The sequence below is a fragment of the Rousettus aegyptiacus genome, unplaced genomic scaffold, assembly GCF_014176215.1.
Source record: "Rousettus aegyptiacus isolate mRouAeg1 unplaced genomic scaffold, mRouAeg1.p scaffold_m13_p_14, whole genome shotgun sequence".
In the NCBI taxonomy this organism is placed as follows: Eukaryota; Metazoa; Chordata; class Mammalia; order Chiroptera; family Pteropodidae; genus Rousettus; species Rousettus aegyptiacus.
The window spans coordinates 24191548-24213600 of NW_023416289.1; the positions used below are offsets into that span (position 1 = coordinate 24191548).

Sequence of the window (22053 nt, forward strand, 5' to 3'; positions counted from 1 at the left end):
AAACAGAAGTGTGCAAGAAGCAAAGATCCTAAAAGAGTAGAAATGTGCCTTCTTACAAATTATACGCAGTTTTATTTTTAAGTTGAAATCTGCATTGATATAATACACTGACTTTCTCACAGTGAAATTATGCCTACTTTACAGATTTGAAGTAAATCAATAACCCATGCTATTCCACTTCTCGACTTTCAGGGAGCTTTACAACCTGATTCAATGTGAGAATCACCAGTATAAAGCATACATCAAAGTTCTTAATATTTTCGAAGAAAATCACATTAAGAAAACACAAAGATCATAGTGAAAATGCTACCATGGAAAATGCATTTGCAGATGCACTACAAAATTGGATTTGGATAGGAATACACACGGATGTAGGTGAGAAGGTATTAAACTCTATGACGTAAACTATTGAAGAAACTTAATCAAAATGTAGAAAGAAGAAAATGTTAACTGAGGTTCAAGCCCCCAAAGTACATGCTTGGATAAACAAGAAAAAACCCAATGAAACACTGATGAAAGAATTCAAGATATTTGGAAATAAAATAAAGAAGAGGAATGAGAGTCTAAGAAATAGAGCCTATGGAAATTCACTATAATCCAGAAAGTACCTTTTCTAGTAGCATTTAAAGACAGAAGTAGACAGGAAATGATCAGAAAAAAATAACAACTCTGTAGCACAGTTTATTTTACCAATTAAACACAAGTGATTATTATTTGCTTCAAAATAATCCTGTAAGAAGTCTGGAGGGTATGGGGGGTATAGTGGTTCTCATTAGAGAAAATATTATGAAATAAAAGTGGCCATAAATTCTGTTTGTTGTAAATGGGTATAAGGATATGAAGGTTAACTGTATCATCACTCTATTTTTGTGTAAGTGTGAAGTTTTCCATAATAATAATAATAATTAAAAATATTTAAGCCATCATATTATCAAAGTGGTTCAAGAAATAGAATGTGCAGTAATGCTGGAGGTGAGTGTATGATGAATTCTGACCTTAAGCAAACTGAAATAAATGTTATCAAAGAATAGATAATATGGTCTGTATAATTTTAAGTTGCAGTAAAGACCTTGAACGAGTACTTATTGAAAAAGAACAGGCACCCAGGAGGCCGGGCCTGTGGGACAAGATGGCATTCCTGCAGGTCCTGAAGCACGGGCTGCAGCAGGTCTGCAGGCATGGCAGCCTCCGAGGCTATCTACGAATTTTCTTCAGGGCAAGCAATGTGCAGGTTGGTACATTAGTCAGGGAAGAAAAAAATGGAAACAATACTATGAAGACAACAAGCAGTTTTTTGGCTGTCACCAATGGATATATATACTACTGAAATAAATGGCAATATGGAGAGAAGCATGGTGCCCCCTGAATGGCATCGCTGGCACTCCAGAACCATAAGTACCTTATTCCACCATATCTACTATTTGCAAAATAGTAATGCTTCCATGTGAAAAAAAGAGATAACCTGACCAAAAATATGGATTTATTCTTCATATTTCTTTGATCAAGAAGGTGGTAATATAGTTATTTTGTTTTAATGAAAGTGAAGTTAGAAATGGATCTATTTTAAAAGTCCCCATTAAGTTCTGATTTTTATTTTTTGTTTTTTGTTTTTAGTGTTTGCCCCAGATATGGCTCAAGCTGCCAGGTTCTTTTTGCAAAAGGTGGCTCTGGCAGCCTTACCAGGGTACACTTCAGTTTGGCATGGTTGCTATCTGTTAGCCTCAGCTACCTAGGATTAGTCTAGATAGGCAAAGTTATACTGCAATAACAAGCAATCCTAACTCTTTTCCCCAGTGACAGAAAACAACAAAAGTTAACACATACTACATGTCCATTGTATGATGTCATGGACTCTGCTCCACATTATCCTCACTCTGGAATTGAACTAATGGAGGCACCATAAGGGGGAAATCATAGCCAATTATAATTTTAGAAGGATTATAATGGCAAACATGGAGACTCAAACACTGACTTTAAATGCTTCTGCCTGGAAGTAACATATGACTTTGATCCCCATGACATTAGCTAAAGCAAGTCCCCAGGTATCGCCTAACTTCAAGGAGAAGTAGGGATAATACTTCCTCCTAAATCTCCAGAAGAAAAAGGAAAACAGATTTTGGTGACCAGTAGTAATGTCTTCGTACCACATTAGTCTGGTAATATCAGATGTGACATACAAAGCAAATGGTCTTTATGTATTAAGAATATTACTATCTAAAATGTGGATATTTATGGGCCTTGAAGGAAGAGTCCAGGGCACCTGAAACTAGGAAGTCTTAGATCTTGGGAAGGTAAGACTATGTGCCTATAACTGATAATTCTTTTCTTAATTTTTTTTTTCAATTTTTTGGATTCTAAAATGTATATGAAAATATAAAGGCCTAAGATTACAGTCAATTTTAAAGAAGTTGGAAGTATAACTGCCGAAAATCAACATACAAATCTAGAACAGGATTTCTTGTCAATATTGACAAGCTAGATTTAAAATTTATTAGGAAATGCAAAGGAACTATAATACCAATAACAATTATAAAAGTAATGTAGAAGAATCGCACTACTCAGTTTTAAAAATCACCATAGGAATAGGAATCAGTATGATACTGGTTAATGGAGAGACACATAGGTCAGTGGGTTGGAATAGAAGGTCCAGAAATATACCAAATATGGCCAATTAATTTTTGACAAAGACGCAAAAATAATTAAATGCAGACAAAATAGTCTGTTCAACCATAGTGTTGCAACCATAGGCCATCCACATGCTAAAATTTTTAAAACTCAAAATGGATCATAGATCTAAATATAAATCATAAAACTACATAACTTTTAAAAGAAAACATATAAAATCTTTATGACCTAGGGTCAGGTACTATTCTTAGACATGCTTAAGTATTTTTAATAACTGAGCGCTCATCAATTTACGAGCTACTTTTTTCATTCCAGTGGCAAAATTTAAGATTAAAATGTTCTCCAATCAAGACATCAGTAAACCTGCATATTTTGCTCCTTTCCTGGTGTTCCTTTTAAATGCAACATATGCTAATCCTGAAACTAAAGACAGCTATCATTTTTCCAGAAAAGAATCTCAAATTCCCTCATTTTAAGAATGCGGTCACTTGTCAACATCTTTAAAATGTAGTACCTGGAGATGAGGGCAATACATCAAATTCAGTCTGGCTAGAAGTGTCTATTTTGAAATCTGACTCTCTTTGATCTGAAAACTACACCTATTAATTCAACAAAGGTGGCTATATTTTTTTTAAATGCTATATCTCATTCTCAATTAACACTGAGCTTGAGGTCAAAAACAACTTCTAGATTTTTTCCACATGAATTGTTAAAAATCTCTGTCTTTTTCACTCCATATCCACAATGTTGATTTTTTTTTCATTTTTAACTAGATGAAAACATCTAAGTGTATCAGATCCTTCTAAAATTTTTGTTTTTGTTTTGTTTTGTTTTGTTTTGGACCATTATTCCAGCCTGCTTAGATATTTTGAATCTGACATCCTACAGTTTGGCCATTTCTTTCCATTCCCACTTTAAGACTTCATTAATTCAATGGACATATCTTCTGTAACTTCATTTAAATCATTGGTATAAATGTTGCTGAGGAGAGAGTAAAGGATAATGTCCTGTGGATATCCCTGGTACTTGTGTGTTTATTAATTATCCAACCAGCTGTAAGTTCACCTCACTATACAGTTATCGGGCTTACATTTCTAAATTTCATCCACAGAATTACTGATACATCAATTTAAGTAATCCTAATGAAAACAAAAAGGTATCTTACCAAGACTTAAGGATGTTTACATTACTATTACTATTTTTACATTTGTCTACAGATGAAGAATATGTTCTGAATCGTCAGTTCCAAACAAGCAGTGGCTACCTAGGGTGTGGTGTTGAGAAGGATCTTAAGATTTGGCAGCCAGAGTAAAGAGTTCTGTGATTGATTAATGAATGTCTGTCAGGAAATAAATATGAAGGGTGGCAGCACATGTGCCATATATTTGTCATTGCCTGTCTATATAGTCGGCCTAGAAATGCCTTACTCTATAGATTCCTACACCTGAGGTGGGAAGGGGGGCGTGGGGTGGGATGGTAATGGGCCAGGAAGGTGAAAAGCACAGGGTGTTTAGGTCAAAAGCAGACTGTTTATGTGAAAAGCAGGCTGTAATCCCTCAAAACTCCTTACCATTTCCCTGACTCTATACTATGTCCTCACACATACACCCATCTTCCTAGAAGTTTCAAGTTTAAAGGAATTTTGAATATATGTCAGAATTTCAGCCAGGGAAAGATGGGTTTCTGACAGCTTCACTTGGAATTCTGAAGGGATGTTCCTGTGGATCCTTATCAATGTGTGTTGAATGAAGAAATCAATGAATAGAAACACCTTTAGTCATGGTAGAAGTTAAATTTCTTAATACAAAGCTAAGTTTTATGCATATAGGTTTTGACAATTGGCCTGAGCATGCTGATCACTGGTAATATAGTTTCTAAAGGAAAAATGACATTGGGACTTCAATCTAATTCAGTTTTGGAACACGATTCGGCAGAGTCAAACCTTTGCCTCAAAGTTAAGCACACGCGCTACCCAACGTGTGCAATTTGTTCACATTTTAAGAGTAAAAATCTTATCTCCCTATGTTAATTCTCTGTGCCTTACGCGTCCACAGAGCACACACACCCAACCTATCGCTCCTAAAGCTCAGGCACTTTCATACCTGGCTCCTCCCTTTTCTTTAATAGTCCCTCCGTCACCGCAGCCTCCTCCCCTTCGTCCATGGCCCTTCTTCCTCAACTATCCCCTCTGCTTCCTCCAGCAGTTCTTACCGCGCCACAAAAGACGCCGTCTCTTCTTTCAAGCGTTAACCCTCTCCAGCAAAAAACCCGGTTTGATCCTCCCCTCCCTCCATTGGCTCCTGTCTCATAGGGATCCGCCCTTTCAACGGCTCCTCCCACTGCCCCGCCCGTTCCGTGCCGCTGCTCCCCAGGCCCCGCCCACTCTGAATCCCGTCCCGGGCCGCACTGTGTCTCCCTTTCACCTCCACACCTCAGAGGGCAGCTTCCTCACGAGCTGGGAAAGGCCTCTTCGTTCTGCAGCCTGTGGAGTGGTGTGGGGCCCCACGCTGAAGGTGGGGAAGCGGCCACCGCCGCTTACACCCTCACGTGGGGCCAGCGAGATGGAAGGCCCCTGCACAGTTTAGTCCTCGCCGTCGAGCAAGGGCGACAGTTGCCCTGAGTTACGACGCGCTTGGGGGCGGATGGTGGGCGGGCCCGCGGGGCCTTGCAGCGGAAGTGACGTAAGACTGCTTCGCGCAATAAAACAGCGCGGGAGGCGGCGCTGACTGACCGTGGTTGGTACGTGCTCGCCGCGCTCTCTGTGCTGCCGCACACCTTCTACCGCGCGTGGGGGGCCACCGCGTCCCGCTGCGAGCGCTTGAGGCGGCTTTGCGAGGTACTGTGTAGTCGACGGTCAGGGAAATGGACAAGGGGCTGGATGTCCTCTGGAACTTGGAGTTAGAAAGCGAGGGCCATTTGGACTGGCTTCCCCTTAGAGACCCTCAGGGCTTCACCCTACACTCTGTTGCTCTGGGGCCGGATGATTTTGAGGTAGGGCCGCCATTGCAGGATGGTTAGCAGCATCTAGGAGATGTCAGCCAAAAACGTCTCCAACTTTGCCAGCTGTCCCTATATCTCCCCTTCCCCATGAGAACAAAATGCCGGGGTGATGTAGGCCAAAAATCCAGATTTGCTAACTATTAAACTTGGCTGAAAGTACATTCTCATAAGTACATGGAGAAGTTGGAAGATCTGGTAGCTGATTTGCTTCAAACTAATAGCGCTTTCAAGTTTTAAATAGACTAGTAATCACTACTGAAGTCTAGCAGGTAGCTCAATAGCATGGTTGAGGAGAAACATTAAGGGACAAGTGTTTGTCACGTTTACAAAAAGCCACCGTAAACTGAATCAAGATATTAGTAGTTCTAATACAATAAGATCTGAGTTAGCAAAGGATGTTTCGAAAACAGAAAGATGGAGTCAGGAGAGAGGAAAACTACTTTATGATCAATTTGTTCTAAAAAATAAAGTATTTAAAAGAAAAAAAAGTGCTGAGAGTAGGTGGTCAGTAGTAAAATGTTGCAGGGAAGAAAAAATAATTTGATCTTGATGTAAAGTGAGAACCCTGAGGATGGAAGATACGATTAGTTCTGAAATAATAGTGATTGCTGAGGGTAGTTAAAGTTAGCATGATTTTTTTAGACTGACGGTGGGTGGTACATTTTAGAAGCCCCAGAAAAACTGAGGAAATTTAGGAATATTCAGAAATTCCAATTTGCTGAGTTGATCTGAAATACCTTGTTTTTACACTAGCATGCCTAGGCAGAGCCCTCCAATGCTTTAAGATTTAATACTGTCAACAATTTTAAACTACCTGGGGATATAATTTTTTAACACTTCCATGATAACCTGTTCCATTTGAGTTTTAATTATTAGAATGCATTATTCAAAACCTTTATTAAGCTGCTTTATTCACTCAAAAGGAATATGAGGTCTGAAAAATTGTTTAGTCCATTTGGAGTGCTATTCAATGCCTATTATTTTTTTGCAGCACTATAGAAATGAAGGTTGAATTTGCTCTATATTCTAAATAGTGAAAGAACAAATTGCCATAATATTCTGCTCTTTGAAAAAACTCAAGAGTGGGTATAGTGTCTGTCTTGGGGAAAGAATGGTAGAATAAGAAACTTCCCATCTCTTTCAGAATATAATCACTGATGTACTTTCACTTTAGAAAGGCCATTTCTGCTTCCCACATTTAGAACACTCTTTCTTCCCCCTCCATGATTCGTATTTAAATATTTTGTATAGTAACATTTGCTAAAGAACTGATTAAGAGTGGACTCGGAAATGTGAAAATCCTAATGGTGATTTCCCAGCTTTTTAACAACTACTTACCATCTTTCTTATCTGTGAAATAGCGGTAGCTACGAATATGTCTTATCTAGCTCTGGTTATTAAGATCAAAGAGGGCAATATATGAGAGTACCTTCAAAACAAGAGTAAATCTAAGTAATTATTACTTATTTATTTAGAAAGGAGATAGTCTAATTAATAACCTGAATAATAATTACACAGATAGACAATCATCCAGGATAACTTGGACACTTTTTTCTGTTTTTTGGGTTTTTTTTTAATCAATTACAGTTGATACTTTCTGGACTAAGGTGCATAGATACAGTTCAGCAGTAAGAGCCATTTGGCCCAGTGCTGGAAAGAATAGTTCCTTCTGCTCAGGAGCAAGATTTGTATGTTACTTACCCAATTCTTCTAGGTTCTCATATTTGCTGTTTATTCACTATCAGAAGGTGGTAGTGTCTGAGTACTTTCCTTTTCCTGGAGTAAGTGGGAAAATGATAGTGCCTTGTCTGCTTTTGCTGTGTATGCATATATATTTATGTGTATATATAACATACCCCTCAAAATATCAGCATACTACAGTTGGCTTAATTCAAATACCATTTGGTATTCTAAATATGCTTAAACTATAAAGCATATTCATTGTATATAAGTCAGTGTCCGAGCTCATAAAATTTCACCTCTATTCCCATTGCTTAAGTGGAAACTTGAATGTGGTTTTAACCTTCTTAAGGATGCCATGTGCTATACTGATCAAACTTTCACCTTTCCATGTTTTTCTTCTTTATCCCAACTTAGCATGAGAAAAACGTCAGTGGTTTTTTTCATATTAAAGATGACCAAAAAAGTACTTATTATCAGACAATTAGATTTTTACTTAAGAAAAACCAGACTTGTAACTAAAAGGAAACATTTTCTTAGAACTTTTCATTATTATGGCTTACAGTTCCTTAAAAACAAACAAAACAAAACAAAACAAACTTTCCATAAGTTAGTATTGGCATCTTCACAAGTACTAGCAATTACTAAATGAAATTTTAACAGCAAAACAAAAAACATGATTAATGAAGTTGAATGTTTTATTATTAAACTTTGTTTTCCTGCAAAGCTGTTGCTTCACTGTATAAAAATAGCACCAGCAAATGCAGTATATTGCAAAATGAAGACTGTATTGTTCAGTCATCTGACTCTGTAACAACAAACAACTTTTCTCCACTGCCAGTTATTTCCAAAGGAAAGATCGTTAAGTAATTTGATTCAAATCCAAGTTACAATATTACATAAGGCTCAAGATAACAATGTTATCCTTGACTTACATAATTTTTGTAACTAGATTTTACCACAAATAATTTCAGGAATTCTGAATATTTATAACTGTAGTCTAGCCTAAAAATCTTGGGTGTTTTGAAAAAGATGCATATTGTGTTTATCTGCGATCATTAGAAAGTTAAGGGGTATTCTCTTCCAGTAGCATTGTTGTTTCTTTTTCCATTGATAATTGCTAAAAGTTGCTATTTTATCTCTCCTATCCACCACTAAGACTATGCTAGATTAAGTTGTTTCATACTACTTTATTTAGGAGGGGGGTTCCATTTTCAGTTCTCAATAGATTTTATGTATTTCTCATATGCCTCTTCACTCATTAGTTCATCTAGTTCTGAAGGGTTACTCAGTGTCATCTTGATCAGCCAACCTGCAACCAAAAAAAAGTTATCTTATATTCCAAATAACCTTTTTAGAGTAAAAGTCAAATATATTCAAAATGTAAAATAAATTCTCTTAGTGCCTCAAAATTAAAGTAGTATTCTTTACCTAAACGACTCATTATTTATTCAAGGAGCTTTAAATTTTAACCTTAAGAATTAAATTAATATCTTTGCATATCACAACTGAAGAAGTTACAGCTAGAATAGATTTTACCATGATGGATTAAGAACTCTTAGGTAGTAATGAAAATTAGTGAAATAAGTATTATTCTGTTACCACCTATATCACACAAAATAGATGCTTTATTTTGAAGAGGTAAATACTTTGCAAGTGTTTACAATGAGTCTACAACCCTGATTCTAAGAACCACGGTAATAAGGCAATGCTTTTATCAACAGAGATCTCAAACATAGCCTTAGATATTCAGCTAATCTGTTTTCCCTTTTTAAAGCAGATCATCTCTGTTTAGTATCAAGAAGTGCAAAAACATGAAGTCACAGTCAGCTAAATCTTTCTTTAAATTCTAGATTAAATGTTAACTGAAGCAATAATCCTTTGAAAAAGTTCTAACAACTCACCATCATCATAACAAGATTTGTTGACAAGTCCTGGATTTTCTGCAAGGGCTTCATTAATTTCAGTTACTTCTCCTGATAGAGGAGAATAGAGTTCACTAGCAGCTTTTACACTTTCCAAAGCACCAAACTCATCTAAATTGAGAAAATGAAAGAAAATATTGAGTCAAAAGTTAATGACCTGAAAATACAAAATATGAAAAGTGGTCACCTCTAATACAGTCATCATAAAAAATTCTAAACTTCTTTAAATAAAATCATAGATTTTGTTATAAGGGTACAAATATTCTCAACAGACTGGACCTATCTGTACTAGACAGAGTGAACAAATGGTGAATACCAGATGTGCTTAAGTTTAGTGAAACTCACCTTCTTTCAATTTACTGTAGCTCAAAAAAACAAACAACAACAACAACAACAACAAACTTAGAAGATTCCAGTACTGTTGACGTACCTCAGGCCAACCTCCCTACAGATAATTATAAGCCCTGAACAAAACACATACAAGAAAACAATTAATTATATGAAGGTACTATAGAGTGACCAAAAAGAGGAGTCAGTCCTTGAAAAAAAGGACCTAAGTGATCTGAACTGAATGATAATGAGAATACAATATGCCAAAATATTTGGGATATAGCTAAAATGGTGCCTAGAAGGAAATATCTTCAGCTTTTTTTTTTCTTAAAAAAGAACATCTTAAAAGCAATGACCTGGGTTCTAAAGACACTGGAAAATGAACAGAGCAGTCAGTTTATGGAATGGAGAGAAAACTTGGAAGAAGGAATAACACCACTGCTGATTTTAAAAAATAATTTTTAGCCTAAGGAGAGGTACTAATCTGTGCTATCTGGAGCACCCAAAAATCTGAAAGAAAATTTCAGTCTTACTGGCTTAAAGGACAAGAAAACAAGAATCTGGGACCACTGCATATACTGGAAAGTAACGTGATAAATCCTGAGGAGGAGAGATACTAAAAGGAAGAGCCCCCAATTCTGTGTATAAACTCTACCCAGGTCTCTGCATGATCCCTGAACCATGCATACACAAAGCTGACTCCAAGTATCCTGGCTAAGGCTAAAAGAATGAAAAACTAAGATTTTAACTGCCACCCACCACAAGGGAAACAGCATTTTACAATACGTAAAAAAGCAAATCTAAGTTGAAGAAAACAAGATATGAGCAGAACTAATAAAATGGAAAATAGAGAAAACAATAAAAATTTAGTTGTTTCAAAAGATTAATTAAATTGATAAATAGCTAGCAAGTCTAATCGGGGGAGGGGGGAGAAGAATACACAAATTACCACAAATAGGAAGGGATAAAAAGGGTTCCTATGCATGTAAAAGGATAATAAAAATGAACATCGTTATGCCAAATCTGACAACACAAAATGGAAAAATTCCTCAAACACAACAAAACTAACAAGAAAACAAGATATGAATAACCTTATCTCTATTAAAAAATTAAATCTATCAAAACCTTCCCACAAAGAAAACTCCTGGCTTAGATTTCACTGGTTAATTCTATCAAACATTTAATGAAGAAATAATATTATTCTTCCATATTTTCAGCAAAAGAGGTGGGAACATTCCCAAATTATTCTATGAGGCCAATATAACATTTAAAAATTTGACAAAGGCATAAGAACAATCTCTTTCATGAACATAATGCAAAAATTAAATAGCAAACCTAACCCAGCAGTATTTTTAAAAAGATAATTTTTACATCATGACTACCAGGAATGCAAGGTTGATTCAACATTCAAAAATAAATCATTTTGGTCACATTAACAGAATAAAGAAAACCCCTACGATCATGTCAATAGATGGAGAAAATGAATCTGACAAAATTCAACATCCATGAATGATAATTCTCAGTTAACTAGATATAGAGAGGAACCTCTTCATCTGAAAATGGGCATCTGTGAAAACCCCCACAGCTATACTATTCATCATGCCTAATGATGAAATGTTAGATGCTTTTTCCTAAGATCTATTCTCACTTCTATTCAACATTATATTGAGGGCCTTCCCTGGCCAGTGCTATAAGGCAAGGAAAAAAGATAATGCATTAACATTGAAAGGAAGAAATAAAACTCTTGACAAATTACATTATTGTTTACATGGAAGAGACAAAGGAATCTATACAACTATTAGGATCAGTGAATTTAATATACCCTAAACACAAAAAAGCTAAAACTGTATGAAGTTTCAAGAACAAAACATGGAGAATATCTTTCCAAATTTGGTGTAGGTCAGAGTTGCTCAAACTTTCTCCATTCATAGTGCCTTTAGTGTCTCAGTAATTATTTATGGTGATCCCTACACCAAAACAAATGCCTAATAGTTCAATTTATTAAGAGGTTACTTAGTAAGTTGTTACATTACAACTGAGTAGCTGTTTGAAAAACTAACCCACAAATTGAAAGAAAAATGTGTCTGTTGCGTACTGTAAAGTTCATCAGGGAATCAGATTGAATACCAGCCATTGGCTTATTTGATGTTGCATACTGATTTTCATATGCAGAACCTGCTTCAAAGGTATATTAACCAAAGTAATATAGTGAGATCTATTGTTGAGACTTGTTAACCCCAGTGAGCTATGAGTTTTGTGTGGTATCCCAAAATGTTGAAAATTTAAAATATACCACAGCACCCCAAAGCATGAGTGTATATAGTTTGGGAACATGGAGATAGACAAAAGATTTCTTAGAGAAGATGCAATGTTTTATATATAATTAAAACATTAATAACCTGAATTTGTTAAAAATTAAAAGCTACTCATCAAAAAAACACAGCTAAAAAAATGAAAAGGCAAAACCATAAGCTATGACAAAATATTCACTATATATATCTGAGAAAGGATTTGTATCCAGAGTATATAAAGAATGCTTACAAATCAGTGGTAAAAAAGACAACTCAAAATCTAGTAAGAGCCTTGATTAGTGACTTCACAGAAACAGATAAGTAGCAAAAAGTACATAGAAGAGAAAAAGCAAACCTAAACCACAATGAAATCTGTAGCACCTGGAACTCTCATACTGTCAGTAAGCATGTTAAATGGTACAACTACTTTGGAAAACTTGGCAGTTTCTTATAAAGTTAAACATATAACTATCTACACTATGACTCAGAAATTCCAAACCTATGTATACTTACCCAAGAGAAAGGAAGACATACATTCATAGAAGACATACAAAAGTTTATAGTAGGTTTATTCAAAATAGTCCTAAACTAGCAATAACACAAAATCCAATAGGAAAAAGGATAAAAATGTGTTATATTCATATAGTAGGACAGTATTCAACAATAACATGAAATACTGATCACTCAACATGAATGAATCTCAAAATCATGACATTGGACAAAAGAAGCCAGACATAATAATATATAGTGTGATTCCTTTTAAATGAAGTTAAAGAATAGCTCTGTGCCCTTGGACAACTTACTAAACCTCTGCATCTTATTTTCTTGAACCATAAAATAAACTGATAATACACTACCCACAGGGTTATGTAGGGACATAAAGGAGCTAACACTTGAATTGCGCTCCCAAGCTCCCAGAAGAATCAAATGGGCACAGAAATCAGCGAAGAGGTTGTCTATTGGGAAGGATTTTGATTGAGAAGGTTTACGCAGTATTTAAGTTTGTCAAAACTCACTGGATTATACACTAAAGATCCATGAATTTTCAATGTATCAACTTAAAAAATACCTTGAACAAAAAGTTTAACCCATTTCCCATTTGCCGCAAGAATACTCGTCAGTGGCACTTGCAGCTGCAGTGTTTACCCCAAGAAAACTCGCAGGTTAGTCTTAACATTACCCCCAAAGTTTGCCACAAAATATCTTGCTTTTATTATTATTTTCGCATCGCTCTAGTATATTGGTAGTCTTTGGAAAAAATGACATCATTCTATTTATAGCATTCTGTTTTTAGTAGTGGTATTTCTAGTTACGAAATATAGTATTCTCTGGTGCTGAAAATGTCAAATCCTAGAAAACGTAGCATTCCCTACACATGATGTTAAATGAATGCTGGTGGCGAAATGCACTTTTTTTTTTTCCTAAACAGTAAATGGGTTAAAAACATTCATTAATTTAGGGATATTACTCAACATATTTATATTAATAGAATTTTTTTAAGCACAAAAACTTTCATGCTACTCACTGTAAAGAGATGTTTGGAAACCTATGATTTGCTTGAGAGTAGCAGAGTAGGTACACAGTAAATAAAACAATGTGATAAAAGAAAACCAGAACTATGCTTTGATGTACAGGGAAAAGAAAAATGGACAAAGATTATCAATCACAACAAGGGTTTTATTATGACATCAGAAAGTTTCTAGGAAGACCTTCAAAAAGAGGGATGTGAATACAATAGCCACACTGTCAAAGATACTTAGAAAATAATTAAATTCTGTAGGGCCATCTTTATATGTTAAGAAACCTATGACCAGTATGTGGTACTACTGGCTCACATTTATTAAGCACTAATCTTATGACAGACACTATGCTAAATTTCATTTAATCCCTACAACTCTATGAGGTAGGTACTATTATTATCCTGACTTATAGACATGATCTAGATTAAGCATTTTCCCCCAAATCACACAGCTGATACGTTGTAGGGCCTGGACTGAAAATCAGATTCTGACCCCTTTAAGCCCAGTTTCTTTCCTGATGTTCTTACTGCTTCCAAAGAAAAGCAGATTTTGCTTTTTAAACTTATCAGACATCAGCTATATTACTGCATCAATGTGAGTATGTGGAGTGGGGAGCGAGGATACTGAGAGCCATTTCTCTCTACTTCTTACCTTCCATTATAATGGCTAAAAATGCTCATTATTCTCCTGGCCATCATCCCTTACAGCTAGGAGTGGCAATAACCCAGACCCAGCCAAAGAGATATGAGACAAAAAAAGAGAGCCTGTCCTTCTCTTCCTGCTTTTGGATACTATCATTTGAGAATGTGATGCTTTAAGATTTTGCTGTTATTCTATGACCTCTCACAAACTGAGGCAGAAAAAGTACCAAAAGAGGTCGTGTCTTTGATGGCCTTCACTGAGCCATTCAGCCAATCCTATATTCACCTATGTCCAGATTATTGTGTAAGATATAAATCCCTACTGTTTATTCTACTTTTGAGTTTTCTTTTACTTGAGTAAGAAGCACTCTAATTGATCCTGGGTGTAAACAAGTTATTATTCAAGGTAAAGATCAGGTAAAGAAACTTTATGGCATGAATCATGACATACCAAGATGAGAAAAACACTCACCTTGTTTGTTCAATTTTGTCCCAACTTCAGGCAAACTACAGTAAACAACATCTCCCAAAGCTTCCTAAAAACAAAAATACAAACCTCTAAGAAATCAAATTAAACCTCTTAATAAACAGGAACAAGCTAAACACCAAATCCTCTATAATTCGGATAGTACTACTTATTTTATATTTGATGGACCAGCAAAAAACAGGCCATTAGTTGAATTTCCCATAAGCAGTAGTGACATCCTTTACAAACCACATATCTCCCAAAAGATTATCTTCTAAAATACACTTTGTGCTTTTTCGCCTCTGCAGTTTTACTTAGGCCATTTCTCCTACTGCATTTGCTGAATTTCTTACCCATTGATTCTGCAAATCATAGTCCTCATACCTTGTACTCCATCAAGACCTCAACTCCAATAAGAAATGATTTCTTCATCAGGTAAGTGGATTACCACCCCTTATACTACTCGGGTTATTAATCATGTAATGTTTTGTATGTCATTTTTCATGTAGGTAATTACCCTCATAGATAAACTCCAGGAGGTGAGGACAACAAATACAATATTTCACCAAGGGCCCTATACTGGGGTTCAGTAGATACACAGATATGCCGCTGAAGATATAGTCATGGACTCTCAATACCTGACATTCCAACATTTCTGAAGAATAATACAGTATACACTTCCATCAGTTAACATCCCTTTTCCCCTCCTGCCCCACCCCACATAGATCCAGTTGAAAATCACTGACCTATGCTGTTATTTGGCTTCTCGTTTTCTCTTACACATATTTCAAATATGGGATCAGTGAGAATAGGGGACTTAATATAGAAAAAGACAGGCTAAATAAAAAGTTTCCCTCCACATCCCCCGGTCATGTGTATATCACTGTACTATAAGATATTGTCAACACTCTATCCCTTTTGCTTGCTCTTCTTTTCTCGCTGCTTAACTGCTCCAAAATGAAACAGACATCTTTCTTGAATAAGGTTTGTTTCCTACTTTTAATTTTAAATGTTAACCTTTCAATAGCTCATAAAACACTACATACTGCCCTAATTATGTTTTACTTGTTTCACCTATGACTGATGTTTTTCTAAGAGCCTTTAAAGGGCCCAAAGTACTAAAGGCAGAATAAACAAATTGAAAAGGTAGAGAATCCAATTTAGATGAGAGCAGACTTAACTATTTCAAGACAATCCAGTACCTGTGCAAAATTGCTGATTCCCACTGTTCCAATACCATTTTCTGTCGTTATCCATTCATGTTTCTCTGTGAATTTGCGCACTAAAATAGAAGACCAATATTTCAGAAAAGCAGTAGCATCACTTCTTAAAAAGCACTTTCCACATCAATGTTGTCAAAGGCAAAACTTTCCCAGTATTTGTGTTTGACTTACTGATGTTGCCTCTCAATAGTACACTGCCCGGAAAACAATATCGTGTGAAAAGACAGCAATCTTAACAGTGGTATGTATCAGTTAGACAAAGATAGCTTGATATGAACACCTTGTGCATCTTCTGGATATTTGATTATTTGCTCTAACATTACTTAGTCTAAATCACATAAAATATTTGAGGACATTTCAAATGTATACTTATTATGTATACTTATTTACTGCTGGTCTGTCTCTCTGAAGATAGACTTGGAGTGATAAAGTTTGGGAAAGAGCACAAAGATTGCTCATAAACAATTTAACCTAAAAAATAGTAACATGTTTCCTTAGGTAGATGACCTAAGAGGGCTTCAGTGCAACTTGGTTATAAAGTGGAATCTTACAGGATAAAATTGACCTGGAACAATTATAACTTAAGTTCTTAAAATTCCACTTTAATGGAATTCAAGCCAACTCTGGAATAAACAGGCTACCATCATTTAAAGAAGCAAACTATAAGATCAGAACTTAACAGTCACCTCAGAACTAAGCCATTAACTGGTTGAAAGTCAGGCTCTCCTGAACATTCATTGGACAGGTTAGACCTTGGCTTTATGACCTTCCTTCTTCTCTTCAAAGACATGGTCAAACTATTCAAGGATTCCTGAAAGAAAGACTGACCAAAGTTCAAGAGATGGGAAAAATTATTTAGGATTTAATGTTAAAAGTACTTGCGCTAACAGTGTATTATAATTGCTGTCCTTGGAAGTAAAAATTGCATTTTTTTCTCAAAAGCAAAAAAAAAAAAAAGATTTGCTTTAAGGAATAAGTAAAATTTTAAAAAGCATGTGCTGTCTTCTTAAATATTACATTTTAAGGTGAAGTATTTTTCCAAAAATAATGCATCAGAATTTAATAGGAAAATGGTTCATTAATTCCAATACTGTTTTGAAATACGCCTTGTTGGTTTACTCTGCCCCCTTATTGAAAGATAATTGTACTTAAAACAGCATTAAACTTCTTTGATTACATAGCTCTGACATGCAACAGAGTATAGCTTATTACTTTCTTTTCCTCTAATCATTAAAAAACTCCAATTTCATACTCTTCAGTAGAAGAAATTGCAAAATGTCACAAAATGTCACAAAGGAATTTGCTTTGCTTCATTCCACTTCAAATAAGGGAATGCTTCAAGTCAGTCTGATCTTTCCATAAAAACATTTAAGGTTTGTCCTTGGTGTTCTGACTGCAACAATGTTTGCCTTTTCTTGACTATTTTATATCTCACCTTAGAAGCTTCTTCCTGACAGCTTTGTTTAGCCTTCCAAGTCTGAGTTCCTGGGTCATCCAGCATGCTTGCTCCCACAGCACTTTGCACCACTCTCCTCTGGCCCTGACCCCCCAAACACACTAACAGCACTGCTCATGCTACAGATATAACCAGTTTGTCGGTTTCCCCTAGGAAGTAGGGGGAAAGCAAGCAAGAGCAGAGTTTATCATAGTTGTATTCCCAGTTCTAAACACAGTGCTTAGCATACAGTAAGCACTTAAAAGCTGATGTAATTTTTTAAAGTAATGAGATTCTCAGCAAAATAGCTAGTATATGTAGTTATTTGGCTACAACACTCAATTCTCCTTGTTAATCTCTTAAAACTCTAGAATTGGCAGTTTAATATACTTTTTAAAGTAAGGGTTGGAGAACTATAAGACTTCTCTGAGACTATTGTCCATTTTTTAGCCTTACCATCTTGCCTAATTGTAAAGATAATCTTAGGAATAATATTGCTCTGATATTCAATTTAGCAACTGAGCAACCACAAGTTTACAAGATGAGGCAACATTACTAAGCTAATGCACCTGTGTCCTCTTGACTTCAAAGTCCATTAAGTCTTTTTACTAGGCCATGATATTTAGGCTAAAGACAATGTTTAGCACAGTTCTCCTTTAACCCTTAGCCCAGCAGGAAAAACGTGGACAGGAGATTAGGTAAATAATTACTTTCTTACTGAGCCTGGAAAACGGCTTTTGGCCTCAGAAAATTAAGCATTTTGAATAATCTATAAAGTCTGCATTTTCCTTCTTTCAGTCATTAGACAAAATATATTAATATTGGTCTTTTTTTTGCTGTTTGATTCTATACAGTAATATTTAATAACAAAACATTTGTCAGGTGCCTCATTGCAGCCCCAGCACACATCCATGACTCAAAAGACTTTAGCAGAACATCTTCTGTAAGACTGCATCTCACTGTTTTTAGGAAATAGCTGAGTCTTCAAAGTTTTGCACACTTTGGCTGTAAAAATTTAGATCCAGTGCTTTAATTTTAATAAGTGTTCTTGCTTTAATTTTGCTTCAGGTTCTCAGGGATGGTCCGTGGAGCAAACTAAGGCATATTATTTGTCTCCACTTTTGGGGTCCATGATGCCCACAAATACGAACTAACCTAAGGTCACGAAGGAGCTTAGCGACGCTGGCGGGGTTCTACAGTAAGCGGCTGACTCTCCCGCCAGAACGAGCCAGGACTAGGCGACCGCGCGTGTGCTCCAGGCCTACTCCCCCTGCTCCCTAACCCGCAGGACAAAGGCTGCGGTGTCGTCTCTGCTATTTAGAGGAGCAGCAGTCGCCTTGCTTGAACCAGGACGATTCGCAGAAGGAACTTAAGGTAAAGATCGAGGCGCGGAGGGAGGCGTCTCAGCTCTCCACATCCCGAGACGGCCCAACTCGCCCCACGTGCCCGCCTGTGCTTACCCGAGAGCAGATTGGGGCTGGTGCGCAGCGTCCGGATGGTGCCCGCCCTCAGGCCCCAGAACCGCGGTGCGCAGGTGGCGGCGGGCGCCGAGGCGGCGCGCAGGCTATAGGCCGCAGCCCGCACGCTCCACGCCGCGCGCAACGCCATGTTCCCAGGAGTGCGGGAGGACGCGGCGCAGCTTCTCTGCCACCCCGCAGACGGGGGCGGCGCGGGACGGGAGCAGGAAGGCTGGGCCCGCGTGCGGGGGGTGGGGCCCCAGGCGGGGCGGGGCCTAATACGGCAGCACAGCACCCTGGAACGGGTGCGCACGCAGAAGGCCCTGAATTCCCGAGGGCAGCGGGTACCAGGGCTAGGGCCTACCGGGGAAGGGTGGGGCTGTGGCTTGGGCGTCGCTTCCGGCGAGTGAAAGTGCTAGCTAGGTCAGCAACTCTGGGCTCCGTGTCCTGCCAGAATGGCGACAAGGGCTGCAGCCAGGGATGGCTTTGCTGGACCAGTGCATTCCCCTGCCTTTGGGTCGGGGTTCCCGGGGAATGAGGGGTGCCCCCAGTCCTGTTAAAAGATGCGGTCCTGCCTTCCTCCAGAGCGGGATTCATATCCAGGTCCAAATAGAATCATTCCAACTGAAGGTTGGTTGTTGGGCATTTGACCAAAAGTACGCTGAAAATGTAGTAGTTTCTTTCTGACTTTTCGAAAACAATCCAGGAACCCACTTTATACTTTACAGACCCCAAAAGGCTCAGGGTCCCCAAACAGGCGACAGACAGAATCATAAAACTCATAGAGGGCCAAGGACTTGCCTAAGTGTCAGGAGTGGCTTCTTAGGTGGGGACCGGACTGGAGCCAGTCAGTTAATGCAGCAGCAATCAAAAGGCAGAGAGTTGAGACTTAGCATGCTTTTTTCTTGCTTAAGCAGCCAACCCTGTAACCAAGGTCTTCTGAGAAAAGCAGAAGATGTGTCCCCTTCCAAGGATACAGAAAACAAGTTCTGGGAAAGACTTCACCTTCAACACAAATTTTATGAAGTGGGCATAAATCAGCAAAGAAATACTGGAGTGAAAAGCACCTCAGGCCCCACACCTTAAGTATTAAAGGTGGGCACTCTGAAGTGTGTGTTTGGAAGGCCCTTATGTTGTTGCACTGAGCTGCCTCACTTATAATACTGGGATTGTAAGCATATTAGTGCAGTGCCTTGCAAGGGCTGTCGTGCTCCATTTTCATCTGAGTAAATAATAGCCATTTATTGAGCCCTTGCTATGTGCCTGAGACTGTGCAAACATTATCTTTTTAATCCTCTCCAAACCTCATTCTGGTAGGTATTAAACTCACTTCACAGGTGAGGATTTGGAGGCTCAGAAAGTTTAATTCACCCAGAAGTGGAGTGGGGCATGGCAGGTGCTAAAGAATTATGTATAGAACAAGGCACAGTGGATAGGGGTACTGGGCATGACCCACCCCAGCTAAGGGGAAACGAACTGCCTTACATGCTTGCTGGAATTAGGGCAAAGGCCCATTCCAGGAACCAGCAAGCCTTGGGGCATATGGGAGGAGTCAGTCAGACAGTCTCTGAGGAGATTTACAGGAAACAATCTCTGTTGTTCCTGGATCTAGCTAGCTGGCGGTGGGCAGGGATCAATCATATCATAAAACAGTCTTTCCTCCACACATAACAGTATGATTGAAGGAGTTACCAGTTGATATTTATAGTCAATAGAAAAGTGGAGCATAGATGGGAAAGATAAGGAAGAGAAATAAAGAATTTACAACTTCTCCAGATCTTAGAACTTCTCCTCTTTAAAACAGACAGTTTTGTATGTATCTGGGTACATGTCTGTACAAGCCTATCGGGAGACATGCACACCTTGTTATGGCTATTTGATGAGCATCTCTCATCTATAGCTCACCATAAAGAATGGTGATTGATTTTAGGGTGAATAGATGATGAAATCTCTAAGGTTTTATGTATATTTCATGTTATGTAGCACTCTGTTTATAAAGGATCCTGAGTTTTGATTGTCATAGTAGTAGGGTAAGATACTGATGCAACCATCATAAAATGACATTGAAGCTCTCATCCAGATGAAAGCCTGGCAGTAGTTCAGCTTCTGGGTTGATTAAGTCAGCTTTTAAATACCTCATCAAGCCTGCGTATTCCTCTCATCTTTCTGCTCTGTCATCTTCAGATTGTTCCTCATGGTCTCAAGGTAGCTGCTAAAGTTTCAGGAGTCTTTCATAGACAATGTTCAGCAGCAGAAGAGCCCATCTCTATGTGTTTCTTTTATTAGCAAGCAGACTTTTTCTGGAAGTGTCCTAGAGACCTCTCATTTTTCACTGTCCAGACTGGGTCATGTGCACACTAAACTGTTCACTGTCAAGGGAAGTAGATCACCATTATTAAGATAAATCAAGTTTACTTTGAGGTGGTTACAGAGTCAACCTTCCCAGGAGTCTTGTGGGGAAGGGGTAGGTGCTGTCTGAACAAAGTTGGGATTCCGATAGCAAGGAGCAGGCAACCTGGCTACAATGGATGTGTGAAGAGGAACGGGGTGAACTGGAGAGTATATGTGAAGGCCTTCCACTGTGTGGAGGAGGGGAAATGTGTACTTATCCACAGACACTTGGAAGCCTTTTATTATCTAGATCTGTGGTTCTCAGAATTTAGAACATGGTCTGACTATACATCAGAATAATCTGGGGGGCTTGAAATATATCGACACCTAGATCCTAGCCCAGAGGTGTTCTGATGATGATATTCTGACTTCATCTCAGAGACATTGGGATGAAGTCTAGGGATTCTAGCATGCAGCCAAGGTTGAGAACCACTGGTGTAGATCAACAATTCCCAATGTATCATCTAAAGAAGACTTGCCCTGATTGAGATGCTGCAGTACTAGATGCCTTGGTGAAAGAAGTTTGGGAAACATTATATAAGTTGTCCCTCATGCTCATCTCATCCCAGGAAACTCACACTACACATTCATCTTATTAAAAGCTATGATAATTCCCATGGTAAAGAACTTGTATAACCTTTATAATCTAGTGTTTCTCACATTTATTTGATCCAGAAATATGTTGGGGGGTTGGATTGTGTCCCCTAAAGAGATACATTGAAGTCCTTCAGAATATGACCAAATTTGGAAATAGGTATAGTTGCAGATGTAATTAATTAAGATGCAGTTATGATGGAGTAAGGTGGGCCCTTAATCCAATATAACTAGTGTCCTTATAAAAAGAAGAAAAGGAAACAGAGAAAGAATACTAGGAAAAAGGCCATATGATGGCCGAGGCAGAGATTAGAACGATGCATCTGCAAGCCAAGGAATGCCAAAAATTTCTGGCAAACAGTAGAAGCTAAAAGAGAGGATTACTCTATAGGGCCTTCCAAGGGAGCATGGGCCTGTTGACACCTTGGTTTAGGGCTTCTATCCTCCAGAACTGTGAGACACTAAATCTCTATTG

The 22053-nt window shown here is 37.8% G+C and overlaps 1 protein-coding gene across 1 annotated transcript; it reads right to left on the minus strand.

Moving 5' to 3' along the window:
- Positions 1–7778: 7778 nt before the first annotated feature.
- Positions 7779–18838, minus strand: GCSH (glycine cleavage system protein H). Its single transcript, XM_016165913.2, has 5 exons — positions 18597–18838; positions 15681–15760; positions 14485–14548; positions 9210–9341; positions 7779–8617 (listed from the first exon to the last, which is right to left on the minus strand). The coding sequence occupies exons 1-5, from the start codon at positions 18742–18744 to the stop codon at positions 8520–8522; spliced, it is 522 nt and encodes a 173-aa protein (XP_016021399.2). The 5' UTR covers positions 18745–18838; the 3' UTR covers positions 7779–8519.
- Between the last annotated feature and the right edge of the window lie 3215 nt (positions 18839–22053).